Source organism: Oncorhynchus tshawytscha, linkage group LG13, assembly GCF_018296145.1.
Source record: "Oncorhynchus tshawytscha isolate Ot180627B linkage group LG13, Otsh_v2.0, whole genome shotgun sequence".
NCBI classification, from domain to species: domain Eukaryota; kingdom Metazoa; phylum Chordata; class Actinopteri; order Salmoniformes; family Salmonidae; genus Oncorhynchus; species Oncorhynchus tshawytscha.
Window position 1 is genome coordinate 76,802,881 of NC_056441.1, and position 17,582 is coordinate 76,820,462.

General features: G+C 42.7%; 1 protein-coding gene across 2 annotated transcripts; it reads right to left on the reverse strand.

Annotated features, from left to right (window-relative positions):
- Positions 1-7,183: 7,183 nt before the first annotated feature.
- On the reverse strand, positions 7,184-17,117 carry ccnp (cyclin P). Of its 2 annotated transcripts, none has more exons than XM_024443273.2 (9): positions 16,938-17,117; positions 12,205-12,330; positions 11,688-11,763; positions 11,423-11,595; positions 9,450-9,548; positions 9,074-9,229; positions 8,693-8,851; positions 8,024-8,202; positions 7,184-7,894 (listed from the first exon to the last, which is right to left on the reverse strand). In XM_024443273.2, exons 1-9 carry the CDS (start codon positions 16,989-16,991, stop codon positions 7,717-7,719), a joined length of 1,200 nt encoding a protein of 399 aa, XP_024299041.1. In that variant the 5' UTR covers positions 16,992-17,117; the 3' UTR covers positions 7,184-7,716. The 2 variants fall into 2 exon arrangements, with proteins under 2 accessions (XP_024299041.1, XP_024299040.1); XM_024443272.2 differs by lacking the exon at positions 16,938-17,117 and adding an exon at positions 12,470-12,554.
- Between the last annotated feature and the right edge of the window lie 465 nt (positions 17,118-17,582).

Genomic DNA, 17,582 nt, shown 5'->3' on the forward strand with positions numbered 1-17,582 from the left:
TAGTGGTTAGTGTTGGACTCATAACAGAAATGTTGCAAGATTATATCCCCGAGCTGACAAGGTAAAAATCTGTTGTTCTGCCCCTGAACAAGACAGTTAACCCACTGTTCCTTGGCTGTCATTGAAAATAATAGCTCGAGTCTGACCCGATCGACCCCATCCTTTCTGTTCTGACTGACACACACACACACACACACACACACACACACACACACACACACCTCATGGAGAAAATATTTAAGTCAGTATTTGGACAGACTTGAAAGCAGAATGATTGGTTAAAAATGTATGTAATAAACAAAAGTTGACAAAATTACATCTATTTGCGCTTCAAGCTTTTTTAGCAGGCACAAAGTAGTGTTTTCAGGGGCCAATATAGATGCACAACTGACACTTTCTTGTACATGATGGTACCCAATGGCAGGTTTCATGATGTTCCAACTAAGCTTTTGTTTATGGATAAATTTCTATGGTGTTCTTTCGTAAACAAAGGGGCACTAGGACAAACGTGCATGTGTATCAAACGTGCGATGTCACAACCTGCGGCTTCTCCCCTACCCTTTACCTAACATCACAACTTCGGCAGAGCAGACACACTTTCACTATTGTACTGTGGTTTCCAACCATTTTTTGGTTACTGTACCACTAACTGAATTGTGCTCTGCCTGGAGTACCCCTGAAGTACATTTTGTGGATAGGCCCCCTGTGGACAGGCCAAGTACCCCCTGGGGTCCTAGTACCCCTGCTCGGGAACCATTGCTTTAGCACACGTTAACAAACCCCACATACAAAACGCACAAAATAAGTCAAATAATTAGGCCTAAAAAAATACATCTAAGAAAGAAAATTACAAAACAATACTTGTCAAATTTGTATGCATGTGCTTCTTAATAGTGGATAAAGGGCCGGTTGAGCATGGACAGCAGGTTTAAATCAAGTGAAATAGTACACATAAAGAAACTGGTCAGTGAACTTTTAATAAAATTGTTTTAAAAATGTGTCTCAAAGTACATATATATATAAAAATCACCAACAGTTTACCTCCAATAATAATTGACACTCTTTGCCACTGGAGGCTCACTTCCCTTGCATAGCGCTACGGTCTCGCCTTATTGTTGATTAGAGCACCTAATTTCTAGATCTTTCTTTATGTCATCTCTAAGCGTCTATCGCTGCGTTTCTATTACACCTATCTCATTCAGTTTATAATCTAGCTGCCGGGATGTGAAGACTGCCTGAAGCCTAACGGTTAGTTCATACGAGACGATTCTCAGTCCTAAAATTGATAAATCGGTACCCAACCTGAAAAAAACCCCGCTTCCTAGACCTCCCCTCTGGTTTCCACTAGTTGCCACAGCCACAACGTCAAAATTGGTTATAGGCCTATTGTAAACATTCATGAAAACAATAGCTTTTTTTGTCGTAATTTAAAGGTTAGCAGCATGGTTAAGTTTAAAATCACAGTTTAAGAGGATACATTGCAGACATGCGTGTTGACTTTGTGGCTGTGGTAACTAGTGACGACCCTCCCCTTGCTAGAACGACAAACTGTTCCCGTCGATATTAAGGAATTGTTTGTGGGCTGCCCTCGAGCCCCAATCTGGGAGAATGTAGAATAATAAATACTTAGTTTGCGGTGGAAACTGAGCTGCACTTCCAATCCTCCTGCCAAATGTATGACCATATTAGACACATGTTTCCGCAGATTACACAGATCCACCAAGAATTTGAAAACAAACCCGATTTGGAAAACCCCCCATATCTACCTGCTGAAATCCTCGTTTGGCCACCTCTCCTTCCAGTTCTCTGCTGCCAATGACTGGAACGAATTGCAGAAATCTCTGAAGCTGGAAACTCATATATCCCTCTCTAACTTTAAGCACCAGCTGTCAGAGCAGCTCACAGATCACTGCACCTGTACATAGCCCATCTGTAAACAGCCCATCCAACTACCTCATCACCATACTGTTTTTTGCTCCTTTGCACCCTAGTATCTCTACTTGCACATTCATCTTCTGCACATCTATCACTCCAGTGTTAAATTGCTAAATTGTAATTATTTTGCCACTATGGCCTATTTATTGCCTTACCTCCCTAATCTTACTACATTTGCACACACTGTATATAGATTTTTCTATTGTGTTATTGACTGTGTTTGTTTATTCCATGTGTAACTCTGTGTCGCCACTGCTTTGCTTTATCTTGGCCAGGTCGCAGTTGTAAATGAGAACTTGTTCTCAACTGACCAACCTGGTTAAATAAAGATGGAAAAAAATACTAGTGTGCCATCACAGCAGCAAGATTTGTGACTTGTTACCACAAGGGCAACCAGTGAAGAACAAACACCAATGTAAATACAACCCAATTTATGTTTATTTTCCCTTTTTAACTTCAACCATTTTCACATCGTTACAACTGTATATATCTACTTCACTTGCTTTGGCAATGCTATCATATGTTTTCCATGCCAATAAAGTCCCTTGAAGAGCGAGAGCGATTCTTACGCGCTGACTAGACCTGACACGTAGCGAGCGTCACAAAATAAATTTAGAAATCCATGTTATTCAATAATGGCACCCACACTGCTCGTGCTACGAGCATCTGCGTTGCCACGGGCTAAAATAGAACTCCTTTCTATTTCTGACGCAAATCTTGCTGAATGTCCTGCCTCTCCCATCTGCTCATTGGTTTATAGAAGCAGGTACCCACGTGCCATCTCCTCATTGGTTATACCCACGTGGGTGATTGAAAGACGAACTGTGTTGCAGGTCGGTGTGGTAATACAATGAAAGTTTAGATTCCGATCACCATATAAGTTCAAAGATGAAAAAGCCTGGGAGGACAGATGACTACAAAACGGCAAACAGAATCGTTTATGTGTGGGTTAATTGTTGGAGTAGAGGAACTTGTGCATTTCAGGTAAAATAACTTTTCCGGAGCAACCAGTGATCCGGGTCAACGGCATCAATGTAACAGCATAGCTTCCATCCCTCTCCTCGCCCCTACCTGGGCTCGAACCAGAGACCCTCTGCACACATCAACAATGAGCATCGCTCCACAAAAGCCACGGCCCTTGCAGAGCAAGGGGATCAACTACGTCAAGGTCTCAGAGCGAGTGACGTCACTGATTGAAATGCTATTAGCCGCTAACTAGCTAGCCATTTCACATCGGTTACACTAAATTAAAAAATTGAAATATATTTACATAACTATTACAGCGATTACAGCTTTGAGTCTTGGGTATGACACTACAAGCTTGGCACACCTGTATTTGGAGAGTTTCTCCCATTCTTCTCTGCAGATCCTCTCAAGTTGTATAGGGAGCTTTGCTGCACAGCCATTTTCAGGTCTCTCCAGAGATGTTTGATCAGGTTCAAGTCAAAATCTAATAAAATTGTATTGGTCACATACATGGTTAGCAGATGTTAATGCGAGTGTAGCGAAATGCTTGTGCTTCTAGTTCCGACCATGCAGTAATATCTAAACAAGTAATCTAACAATTTCACAACTACCTTATCCACAAGTGTAAAGGAATGAATAAGGATATGTACATATAGATATATGGATGAGTGATGGCTGTGTGGCTTAGCCAAGATGCAGTAGATGGTATAGAGTACAGTATATACAGTGGGGCAAAAAAGTATTTAGTCAGCCACCAATTGTGCAAGTTCTCCCACTTAAAAAGATGAGAGAGGCCTGTCATTTTCATCATACGTACACTTCAACTATGACAGACAAAATGAGAAGAAAAAAAATACAGAAAAATCACATTGTAGGATTTTTAGTGAATTTATTTGCAAAATATGGTGGAAAATAAGTATTTGGTCAATAACAAAAGTTTGTCAATACTTTGTTATATACCCTTTGTTGGCAATGACAGAGGTCAAACATTTTCTGTAAGTCTTCACAAGGTTCACACACACTGTTGCTGGTATTTTGGCCCATTCCTCCATGCAGATCTCCTCTAGAGCAGTGATGTTTTGGGGCTGTTGCTGGGCAACACGGACTTTCAACTCCCTCCAAAGATTTTCTATGTGGTTGAGATCTGGAGACTGGCTAGGCCACTCCAGGACCTTGAAATGCTTCTTACGAAGCCACTCCTTCGTTGCCCGGGCGGTGTGTTTGGGATCATTGTCCTGCTGAAAGACCCAGCCACGTTTCATCTTCAATGCCCTTGCTGATGGTAGGCTTTGTTACTTTGGTCCCAGCTCTCTGCAGGTCATTCATTAGGTCCCCCCGTGTGGTTCTGGGATTTTTGCTCACCGTTCTTGTGATCATTTTGACCCCACGGGGTGAGATCTTGCGTGGAGCCCCAGATCGAGGGAGATTATCAGTGGTCTTGTATACGTCTTCCATTTCCTAATAATTGCTCCCACAGTTGATTTCTTCAAACCAAGCTGCTTACCTATTGCAGATTCAGTCTTCCCAGCCTGGTGCAGGTCTACAATTTTGTTTCTGGTGTCCTTTGACAGCTCTTTGGTCTTGGCCATAGTGGAGTTTGGAGTGTGACTGTTTGAAGTTGTGGACAGGTGTCTTTTATACTGATAACAAGTTCAAACAGGTGCCATTAATACAGGTAACGAGTGGAGGACAGAAGAGCCTCTCAAAGAAGAAATTACAGGTGAGAGCCAGAAATCTTGCTTGTTTGTAGGTGACCAAATACTTATTTTCCACCATAATTTGCAAATAAATTCACAAAAAAATCCTACAATGTGATTTTCTGGATTTTTTTAACCTCATTTTGACTGTCATAGTTGAAGTGTACCTATGATGAAAATTACAGGCCTCATCTTTTTAAGTGGGAGAACATGCACAATTGGTGGCTGACTAAATACTTTTGCCCCACTGTACATCTCGTATTTGTGCCGTTGAATTGAAACTACTTTAACTCTGACACTTAGCTTGTTTGATTGCCTTTGAGGGAATAGCTACACTGTTTGTATTCGGCCATGTTTCAGGTCACCATGCCATGATTTAAACCATGGCAGCGAATGCAGATCCTCTCAAGGCCATCATTCCACGGTTTCCGGTTGGGGAAGGTTTTAGTCGTCACCGTGGGTACGAATTCATCAATGCACTTGCTAATAAACTCTCTCGCTGAATCAGCGTATACATCAATGTTGTTGTCTGGGGCTATACGGAACACATCCCAGTCCACGTGATCGAAGCAATCTTGAAGCATGGAATCAGATTGGTCGGACCAGCGTTAAATAGACGTGAGCACGGGTTTTGCCCATTTTAGTTTCTGTCTATAGGCTGGGAGCAACAAAATGGAGTGGGTCAGATTTGCCGAAAGCAGGGCGAGGGAGGGCTTTGTATGAGTAGCAATGATCCAGAGTGCCACCAGCAAGTCCAGACTCTGGCTGGGCCACTCAAGGACATTCAGAGACTTGTCCCGATGTCACTCCTGTGTTGTGTTGGCTTTGTGCTTAGGGTCGTTATCCTGTTGGAAGGTGAACCGTCCCCCCAGTTGGAAGTCCTGAGCAGGTTTTCATCATGGATCGCTCTGTACTTTGCGCAGGTCATCTTTACCACACTCCTGACTAGTCTTCTAGTCCCTGCCACTGAAAAACATCCCCATATCTTGTCTCAGAGCTCTACAGATGATTCCTTCCACGTCATGGCTTGGTTTTTACTCTGTCATGTACAGTCAACTGAGAGACTTGACATGTGTGTGCCTTTCCAAATCATGTCCAACCAATTTAATTTACCACAGGTGGACTCCAATCAAGTTGTATAAACATTTAAGAATGCTCAATGGCGAGAGCATGCACTAGAGCTCCATTTTGAGTCTCATAGCAAGAGTCTAAATACTTAAGGGAACCCCTCAACATTCCGCTGAAAAGGCAGCGCACAAAATTCAAAATATAATTTTAGAAATGTGTAACTTTCACACATTAACAAGTCCAATAAACCAAATGAAAGATAAACGTCTTGTTAATCTACCCATTGTTCCGATTTCACAAATGCTTTACAGCGAAAAGCACAACATGATTATGTTAGGTCAGAGCCAAGTCACAAAAACACAGCCATTTTTCCAGCCAAAAGATAGGCGTCACAAAAAGCAGAAATATAGATCAAATGAATCACTAACCTTTGATGATCATCAGATGATACTCATAGGACATCATGTTACACAACACATGTATGCTTTGTTCGATAAAGTGCATATTTATATCAAAACATCTTTACATTGGCGCGTTACGTGCAGTAATGTTTTGCTTCCAAAACATTCGGTGAGTTTGCAGAGCCACATCAATTTACAGAAATACTCATAACATTGATAAGATACAAGTGTTATTCACAGAATTAAAGATAGACTTCTCCTTAATGCAACAGCTGTGTCAGATTTTAAAACAAAACTTTACGGACAAAGCATACTATGCAATAATCGGAGTACAGCAATCAGAGACCAAAACAACCCAAAAAGATATCCACCATTTGAGTCAACATAAGTCAGAAATAGTATAAATATTCACTTACCTTTGTTGATCATCAGAATGCACTCCCAGGAATCCCAGTTCCACAATAAATGTTTGATTTGTTTGATAAAGTTCATCATTTATGTCCAAATAGCTACTTGTTGTTAGCACGGTCAGCCCAGTAATCCATCTTCATGAGGTAAGAGCACTAGATACTGTAGACACTATTCGATAAGCCAAGCTTTGAAAAAACTACAAACCTCAGATCTCCCACTTCCTGGTTGGATTTCTCAGGTTTTCACCTGACATATGAGTTCTGTTATACTCACAGACATCATTCAAACAATTTAGAAACTTCAGAGTGTTTTCTATCCAATACTACTACTAATAATAATAATAAAGCATATATTCGCAACTGGGACTGAGTAGCAGGCTGTTTACTCTGGGCACGCTTTTCATCCAAATGTGAAAATGCTGCCCCCTATCCCAAACAGGTTAAAAAAATATAATAAATGGGCACATTTTTTTCCTAATAGCCTGTTTTTCCTTTGTCATTATATGTAGAGGTATTAAATTGTTTTTCATAAATGTTTAGAATAAGGCTGTAATATAAAATGTGGAGAAACAGGTCTGAATACTTTCCGAAATCACAGTAGACAGTTTATCTGCTGGACAAGGATTGTCCCAACTTTCAAGAATCCCTGAGCTAAGGGGCAAATGTAGCCAGGCTATATAAATAAGTGCAGGCAGAAACTTAGAGGTAGCGTACAACAAATGCTAGCAGACAACTTTATTTAACATTATTAAAAAAGTTCCATTAAACCATCTCACATTTAAACAATGGAAGCCTGCTTTTTTTGTCCCAACATTTTACAAGAAACAGTAAAAAAGATAAACATCATCAAAAGACAAAACATTTTTTTAAATTTTATTCGCAATTAGATCCAAGATAAGAGCATAAAAGAAATGTGGCACTGGCCAGTCCAGAACAGGCACTCAAGTCCTGCTTAACCATACAAGTCAGTTTGGTACTGCATATTATATTGACGTCCCCTTCCTCCCACTCACACTTCTTCTTGATGTGGTGGGTCAAATGTAATCTCGCAAGCCTTCATCTCAAGCCCTCTCATTTACAATATGAAATGTCTGGAAGTAAAAGGTGACTAAGGGCCAGCAGTCCTCATTTAGGATGTCCGTCTCCCTTCCTCAAAATGTGATACTGATTCCTCCTAAAATGGCCCATTCCCAGAGAAAAACAGTGACGCGCACCTCATGTGTAGCCTACTGTGGGGCTTCAGGTGTGTGTAGTTGGCAGGCCCAACAGACACGGGGCACTCAGCAGGGACGGGTGGCTGCTGACATGCATGGTCCCTGCTGTGGAGTACTTGAGGAAAGTAGCGCGAGTGTCTTTGCTCTGGGCCCGGGCTGCAGCCCCTGCCTGGATGAGCATTATCCTCAGCAGGGTCGTCTCACTGAAGGAGGCAGACAGGACACAAAGGTTGAGTCAAAACACAACAGAAGTACATTCTACTTCAAAGTCTAATAGTGAAAATGATTGGATGTCAAGTATATTTGCAATCAAGAAAAGAGCCTCTTCTCACCTGCCTACGTGGATACTTGAGGCAACACACCAGGCAGTCTCTCCCTCTGGGGTGGGGGGCTCCTGCAGTACCCTGCGGGACAGACAGAGGGCAGCACCAGCCAGGTGGGCAGCTAGGAACACAACACACTGTCCCTCCAACAGAGAGAGCTCCAGAAGGTAACGGGCCATCCACACCACCTGGATGTAGAGACACGTAAAGGGGGACGTTCCAGGTTGTCTTAAATTGCGGTTGTGCTGCACATCTCAGATAACTAATATTTTCATGTGGATCTGATAATCTGAGCAGTTTGACTAGCAACTAAGTTAAAGCAGTCATTTGGCCAATGCGGTTTCTGTCTGAACATTCCCAGGGCGCCATATAGCACTTGCTAATTGACATTCTGCATTGTGCGGTTTATTTCTGAACGTTTTATATCCCTATTAAGATGTCCAGTGAAGGTAGACATGCAATTTGTTGACATCACAATACCGTACCAATTTACATATTATCCTGAATGCTAAACAAAACAAAACGGGTGTTAAATTCACTGCTCTGTCATTTGAGGGAACTGTCAGAGGCACTCGTCTTGTTAACTCTCCAACATTTAGAGAATAAAGGAGCCAACATGGCGTCCATTCTAGAATCTGGCCGAACTGCTCAGGGTTAAAGTGGTGAGGGTTCACCCACCTTGGCACTGCAGTGAGCGATTGAGGCAGAGAGGAGCAGGAAGTGCAGGGGAGAGCAGTGGGAAAGCTCAAACTTCAGCTCAGTGAGGACACGGCGCTCCATCCGGAGCAGCTGTCTATTGGAGTAGCCATTCTCCATGAGGAAGCACAGCTCAGACACCTGGAGAGAGGGAGGGGTTTGGAGAACACTAGAGAAAGCCCTGGTCCAAAAACAACCCTGCTCAATCCCCTTCTCTAGCTCCCACTGTCAGTGTTTGAAAGTCTGGAAGAACCAGACATATATCCAACTCTTAATTGACCAAGCTAGGCATAATGGCTTCAGGGAGGGAAAACATTGGTGAAGAACACCATATGTATCTGACCTAGGTTTGATGTAGAGTACCTCAGGGAGAAGACACTCTTCTTTCTTGGCAGCCAGGAAGAGACAGACCACTCCCAGTAGCTGCAGTTTGGCTGTGTTCACCTTGATCTGGTGTAGGCAGCGGTTCAGGAGGTGGACAGACAGGTAGAGGGTCTCCTCTGAGAAATGGAACACCTCCTGTAAGAGGCAGGGGTGATGGGAGGACAATGGCCTGAATTCTACCACATACATTTAGTCTTAGGTACGCTGAAGGGCATCTGCTTAAAACCTGCTTCACTTTAGAGGGTCAACCTGTTGTCAAGTGCACATTTTCTAAATTTGAGAAGTAGCAATTTGAGTACATTTTAACCAGGAAATCCTTTTAGATAAATAGTAGAGGGACACGAGGGGAACTCACATGGACTTGGATGAGCCAGTCGACCAGGATGGCACGGGTGGTGTATGTGAAAGGTCTGGGTAGGTCTGCATTGGGGAAGGTGAACCGCAACTGACTTCTCTGGAAAAGGAGGCAGTGTCAATTAGAGGTCGACCGATTATGATTTTTCAACATCGATACAGATTATTGGAGGACCAAAAAAGCCAATACCGATTAATCGGCCGATAAAAAAAATGTATTTGTAATAATGACAATTACAACAATACTGAATGAACACTTATTTTAACTTAATATAATACATCAATAAAATCAATTTAGCCTCAAGTAAATAATGAACCATGTTCAATTTGGTTTAAATAATGCAAAAACAAAGTGTTGGAGAAGGAGGTAAAAGTGCAATATGTGCTATGTAAAAAAGCTAACGTTTCAGTTCCTTGCTCAAGAACATATGAAAGCTGGTGGTTCCTTTTAACATGAGTCTTCAATATTCCCAGGTAAGAAGTTTTAGGTTGTAGTTATTGTAGGACTATTTCCCTCAATACCATTTGTATTTCATTAACCTTTGACTATTGGATGATCTTATAGGCACTTTAGTATTGCCAGTGTAACAGTATAGCTTCCGTCCCTCTCCTCGCTCCTCCCTGGGCTCGAACCAGCAACGCAACAGCCACCATCGAAGCAGCGTTACCCATGCAGAGCAAGGGAAACAACCACATGCTCAGAGCGAGTGACATTTGAAACGCTATTTGCGCGCGCTAACTAGCTAGCCATTTCACTTCGGTTACACCAGCCTCATCTCGGGAGTTGATAGGCTTGAAGTCATAAACATTGCAACAAAACGCATGTAAGTGCTGTTTGAATGAATGTTTACGCGCCTGCTTCTGCCTACCACCGCTCAGTCAGATACTTGTATGCTTAGTCAGATTATATGCAACGCAGGACACACTAGATAATATCTAGTAATATCAACCATGTGTAGTTAACTAGTGATTATGATTGATTGTTTTTTTATAAGATAAGTTTAATGCTAGCTAGCAACTTACCTTGGCTTACTGCATTCGCGTAACAGGCAGTCTCCTTGTGGAGTGCAACGAGAGACAGAGGCAGGTCGTTATTGTGTTGGACTAGTTAACTAAGATTGGATCCCCCGATCTGACAAGGTGAAAATATGATGTTCTGCCCCTGAACGAGGCAGTGAACCCACCGTTCCTAGAACGTCATTGAAAATAAGAATGTTCTTAACCGACTTGCCTAGTTATATAAAAAGGTAATAAATAAACATTTAAAAAAAGGCAAATCGGTGCCCAAAAATACAGATTTCTGATTGTTATGAAAACTTGAAATCGGCCCTAATTAAATCGGCCGACCTCGTGTCAATGACAGAAGTACAGCAAACCAACAAAAATAACTCCACTAGCTTGGTTTCCAGCCCATTGGCAAAAAAACAATTTCCCAGTGGCATTTCCACCAAATTGAAATTTGCAGACAAAAATAAAGTTTGCATTTCCATCACAGCTTCAACTCTACCGATAGTTTTGTCACAGAAACGGTTGCATTAAATAGCAAATGTGCAGACTTTGGCCTTCGTGACTCAAAGTTTATGGTTGCTAAAATCAATAGCTTGCTGAATTAATTTTACAGACAGAAAGATCACACCATGTTGAATGAACAAATGCTCTGTCCGCATTTAAAAAATCGTACCAAAACTTCCTGTTGCAGCACAGCTGACGTGATATTTTTTTTTATTATACGGTATGACTACCAGCATAAAAACTGTAGATGGAAACCTATTTACTGATTCAAAATGTAGAGCGATTGACTAACAATACAAGCCTATTCCCAATCTTGTTCAACTTTCCTAAGTTGTGACAAGAGTGTGAGCTAAAGCCTAGGAAGCTAAAAACCCTAGGAATTAACTCTGGGATCTAACAAGACTATCTGGGTCTGACACAAGGCTACTCATTACATGGAACCACCTCTATTACACCCCCCACCATCATGTCAGAGAAGATGTCCCATGCGTAGCTCCTGTCGTAGATAAGACCAAGCGTCTCCATGGCCAGCTCAGTCTCATGACGAAGCATGCCAGGCACCAACGCCTGCAGGCTATAGAGGCCCTGGAGGCCATGCAGGTAGATCAGCACAGCCTCTTCCTCCATACAGCCACCTGACCTTAGTAGAGATAGGGTTAACTTAGTACAGACATGGCTTGACACACAATTACATGTTATATTTGGTACAGGAATATATTGCAGTGACCTGAATGAGAGGGGCTGTCGTCCTCATGGAAGCCCATGATAATGCCATCATCTGTTGACACAGGCAGCCTCCTGGCCTGCACAGACATACACAGCAGGACAATTACATTAACACAGAGCGTGGCACAGAGGAAGGATAAGATATCAAAATCTGGTATTGTAAGACTGCATTAATATGGAGACTCCACATACTGTTCTGAGACTTCAATAAATGATTTGATGTGAAGTGTACTCGATGCATAAAGACTAGAGAGCAAGCAATGGGGTGAGACATTAGTATATGCACTTGAATGTGGGCCTTCACAGCTGGGGTTTATTCATTATGCAAATTATGTTGCAAAACACTCCTTAAACATAAGCCAACTGAAAGGAACCTACCTCAATTTGTCCAATAGAACCTCAAATTTTACAGTGTGGACTAAGGATTACACTCCAGAAAAGATGGAAGAGCATTACCAGGGGGAAGAGGAAATGGAATAGAAGGCAGGTCAGGCTCTATTAGAATGAAAAAGGTGTACCCATCTGGCCTCTGGCTCAGTTTTCTGGTAGGTCCCCTTGGACTCTCCCTCCTGGGGCTGCCAACGCTCTTTGGGCCCACAGGCATTGGCCAAGGCTCTTAAGGGGGCTCGTCTCTCTTCCACCACCTGTGTTGGAGGCAGCCAAAAATACATCTTAGGGACAGATTAAAATGTACACAACGGTTACCTATATAAACTCAGCATTGCCTGCAATGACAAGCAAAGTCCGAAGATGCGGTGACACCACCCCAGACCATGACAGAACCTCCAGCACCAACACGATCCCGTTCCAGAGCACAGGCCTCGGTGTAACGCCCATTCCTTCAACGATAAAGGCGAATCCGACCATCACCCCTGGTGAGACAAAACCGCAACTCGTCAGTGAAAAGCAATTTTGCCAGTCCTGTCTGATCCAGCGACGGTGGGTTTGTGCCCATAGCCGACGTTGTTGCCGGTGATGTCTGGTGAGGACCTGCCTTACAACAGGCCTACAAGCCCTCAGTCCAGCCTATTGTGGACAGTGAGTACTAATGGAGGGATTGTGCGTTCCTGGTGTAACTCGGGCAGTTGTTGCCATTTTGTACCGATCCTGTGCAGGTGTTGTTACACGTGGTCCGCCACTGCGAGGACAATCAGCTGTCCGTCCTGTCTCCCTGTAGTGCCGTCTTGGGGGCCTTCTGGAAAGGCCTCTTCAGTGTCCAAAGTTTACATAACTAACCTTAATTGCCCACCGTCTGTAAGCTGTTCATGTCTTAACGACCGTTCCACAGGTGCATGTTAAGCATTTCACTGTAAGGTCTACACCAGTTGTATTTGGCGCACGTGACAAATAAACTTTGATTTAATGTTCATTAATTGTTTATGGTTCATTGAACAAGCATGGGAAACTGTTTCAAGCCTTTACAATGAAGATCTGTGAAGTTACTTGGATTTTTACAAATTATCTTTGAAAGGCAGGGTCCTGAAAAAGAGACGTTTCTTTTTTTTGCTGAGTTTAAATCCTAATAAGCATTCTAAAAACAGAATTGACAAATTACAATGCCCCTCCCCTGGACTAGATTTAAAAATCACTAAACCATCCACTTGTCTGAAATTGAAAATGCATTTAGAAAGTATTCAGACCTGCACTTGTTCTACATGTTGTTACAGCCTCTTAAGATGGATTCAACCCCCCACCCTATCAATCAATCCCCCATAATGACCCCATAATGACAGAGAAACCAGGTCTAGAAATTAACTATTAAAAACGGAAACATTTACGTAAGTAGCCGGACCATTTACTCTGTACTTTGTTGAAGCACCTTCGGCAGCAATTACAGCCTCAAGTCTTCTTGGGTGTAATTCTACAAGCTTGGCACACCTGTATTGGGGAGTTCCTCCCATTCTTCTCTGAAGATCCTCTCAAGCCCCGTCAGGTTGGATGGGGAGCTTTGCTGCATAGCCATTTTCAGGTCTCTCCAGAGATGTTCGATCGGGTTCAAGTCTGGGCTCTGGCTGGGCCACTCAAGGACTTGTCCAGAAGCCATGCCTGTGTTGTCTTGGCTGTGTGCTAAGGCTTGTTATCCTGTTGGAAGGTTAACCGTCGCCCCAGTCGGAGGTCCTGAGTAGGTTGTCATCAAGGGACTCTGTACTTTGCTCCGTTCAGCTTTGCCTCAATCCTGACTGGTTTCCCAGTCCCTGCCGCTGAAAAACATCCCCCCCCCCCAGCATGATGCTGCCACCGCCATGCTTCCCCGTAGGGATGGTGCCAGGTTTCCTCCAAATGTGACTCTTTGAATTCTTTGGCCTGAATGCCATCTTGGTTATATCAGACCAGAGAATGTTGTTTCTCATGGTCAGAGTCCTTCAGGTGGCGTTTGGCAAACTCCAAGCAGGCTGTCATGTGCCTTTTACTGAGGAGTGGCTTCCATCTGGCCACTACCATAAAGGCCTGATTGGTGGAGTGCTGCAGAGATAGTTGTCCTTATGGAAGGTTCTGCCATCTTTAGAGAGGAACTCTGGAATTCGGTCAGAGTGACCATCGGGTTCTTGGTCACCTCCCTGACCAAGGCACTCCTCTCCCGAATGTTCAGTTTGGCCAGAAGAAGAGTCTTGGAAGTAGTTTGGAACCACCATTTAAGAATAATGGAGGCCACTGTGTTCGAAGGGGCCCAACAATGACAGTCATTTTTTGAACCCTTCCCAGCATCTGTGCCTTGACACAATCTTGTCTCTGAGCTCTACAGACAATTCCTTCAACCTTGTGGCTTGGTTTTTGCTTTGACATGCACTGCCAACTCTGGAACCTTCTAGACAAGTGTGTGCCTTTCCAAATCATGTCCAATCAATCGAATTTACCACAGGTGGACTCCAATCAAGTTGTCGAAACAGCTCAAGGATGATCAATGGAAACAGAATGCACCTGAGATAAATTTCATAGCAAGGGTCTGAATACGGAAGTAAATTAGCCAACATTTCTAAAAACCTGTTTCAGCTTTTTCATTATGGGGTATTGTGTCTAGATAGATGAGATTGTATTAAAAAAAAAATCTATTTTAGAATAAGGCTGTAATAAAACAAAATGTGGAAGGGGTCTGAATACTTTCCAAATGAGGTGCACACACGTGCGCGATGCCACCCCTCATCTCCGATTCTCCTCTGGGCGGGCAATATCAAATGCGCCTATAGGCCATTTAATGTGGTCTCAATCATTTGATTAACAAGCTACTAAGCACAGATCAAAGTTATATTTCTAAGATGCTGGGATGCTGTAAATAAAACTAGGCCGTTTTTACACACTGCAATAGATATTCCAACCCTATGCCCGTCTGCTCTTCTCTTGCTGATCAAAATAGTTTGTGTGCTTCTTAACCAATGGCTGTGCAGTGTAGAGCTACGGTGGTAGTTCAGGAGGGGAGTCAACGGTTTCTGCCAAAAATAGTTTTTGATTAGGCTTGGTCCCCACCCCAAAATATGCCATATTGTGCGCAGACTAGTCTATGTTCTGTTCAGAGTAAGAAGGAGAGTGCATAGAGGAGGACCAGAGAGCAACTTTGATAGACGACTACTACTACTACTACTACTACTACTACTACTACTACTACTACTATAATAATTCTTTCCCATTATGTATTTATCTGAGTTATTGACTTCACAATACACCAGATTCAAGTAACTTACATTACATCAGATGCATATTGGGATATCCTTGTATTGTTATTGACATTTAGAGACAAACTTCGCTTGGGAAGTAATCGAGACTGAACTATAAACGCAACATGTAAAGTGTTGGTCCCATATTTCATGAGCTGAAATAAAAGATCTCAGAAATGTTCCATAAGTACAAAACCTTCTCAAATTGTGCACAAATTTGTTTACATGCCTGTTAGTGAGTATTTCCCCTTTGCCAAGATAATCCATCCATTTGACAGCTGTGGTATAGCAAGAAGCTGATTAAACAGCATGACCATTACACAGGTGCACCTTGTGCTATGGAAAAAAGAAAGCCACTAAAACATGTCGCTACAGATGTCAAGTTGAGGGAGCACAAGAGCCGTTGCCAAAGAATTTAATGTTATTTTCTCTACCATAAGCTGTCTCCGTTGTTTTAGCTACTCACTGAAGAGTAGCCAGCAGTTAAAGAGTCACTGTCCATTCTTAGCCTGTAATTTAGGTAATTTGTGTGGTAGAAAAATAAATAAAATCTGCTAATATGTAAAAGTATGTAGAATAGCATGACATGTTTAAAGGCTTTTTACTTTTAAAACCAGGCAAACCAAAACAACCAAATGCATCTAAACGTGAACCAATGCTCAGTCGCGGTATAGTTCTAGAAACAAATCCCTCTACTTTCATATCACATCAAAAGTATTTCACAAATGCAAAATACACTGCATACCACAAGAGGCTGGTGGTGCCTTAATTTGGGAGGATGGGCTTGTGGTAATGGCTGGAGCAGAATGGTATCGAATACATAGATTCCATTTTCTCCCTTCCAACCATTATTATGAGCCGTCCTCCCCTCAGCAGCCTCCACTGCTGTACAGTTTTAACTGGTTGTAACAGTTGCAGCCAACAGTATTTTTTAGTGCCAACATGTTTGTAGTGTCCGTCTCCTGTTACACACAGATATGCAGATACTGTTTTCCACAAACAATCACCCTAACCCTCCACGGCCGCATGGAAACCCTGACCCTCCACGGCCGCGTGGAAACCCTAAAGTTGTGTACTAAATGATTATTTTTGGGGGGATTCTTGCTGATATGAAAGGTAAAGTCTTTGTTTCATAAACCATATGACAAGCAACGTGTGTTAGCATGTCCTCACTTTGTCCCTTTCAGCCAATGTGTGAACTCAGTGCGGTTTGCTTCATTTTTTGTTCAGTGTTAACACTCCAAAAGGAACTCAGAGCCCTCAAAAAGAGCCCCTGTTGAGAGTTGGTCTGAGTTTGATTTGCTTGAATTTCTCAGTCTGGTTCCCTTTTTCAGGGCAATGTGAAAACAAAGCTCCCCAGGTGCGTTTGTCATTATTCCCTCACCACACACTAAACTAGTGCAACACAGTTTCCACTGCCATTACCCAACAAGAGAAGAGAAGATGACGTGCATTTACTTGATTTGGTGATTTACTTGGAAAGGGATAAACAAACTCGCAGGTGTGGGTCACCGGTGTTGTGCCCCATTTAAATATTTGGACACATTATGGGACGTCGAATACACAAAACTGTACGCATTATATTTCAACTTTAAACTCACCTTCTTGTGCAAGTCCAGCAGTGGTATGGAATCGCAGAATCCGGTCTTGGCCATGATGCTTCGATCCGGAGAGAGCAAATTCACTTCGAGGCGCTGCAGCTACTTTGAAACCACGAGGAGTGGCAGATGAGACGCGAGACACAAAACAATCAACATTATCTGACAGTCGGCTAATAAACACACGTGATTGACTAATTGGGGTTGGGGAGGTGGACGTCATGATTTGCATGTGTGTGATCCCAGATCAGTTTACACTCTTACATATTCAGCATACATTTGGCAGATGAGGAATTAGCCTACATCAATACATTTGTAATTCAAAACTTTTACAATACAATGCTTGCTTTATTAGTCTATTTGCATTTTTGTTGTGACGACACCCAAACCGACACACAACACCAAATCAAAAGGCATGAGTCACATGCGCCGAATATAACAGGTGTGTAGACCTTACAGTAAAATGTTTACTTACGAGCCGCTAACCAACAATGCACTTAAAAAAACATTTAAGAATAAGAGAAGAGGGGGTACAGAGTGCAAATAGTCGGGGCAGCCATTTGATTAGATGTTCAGGAGTCTTATGGCTTCGACCTAGACTTGGCACTCCGGTACCGCTTGCCGTGCTGTAGCAGAGAGAACAGTCTT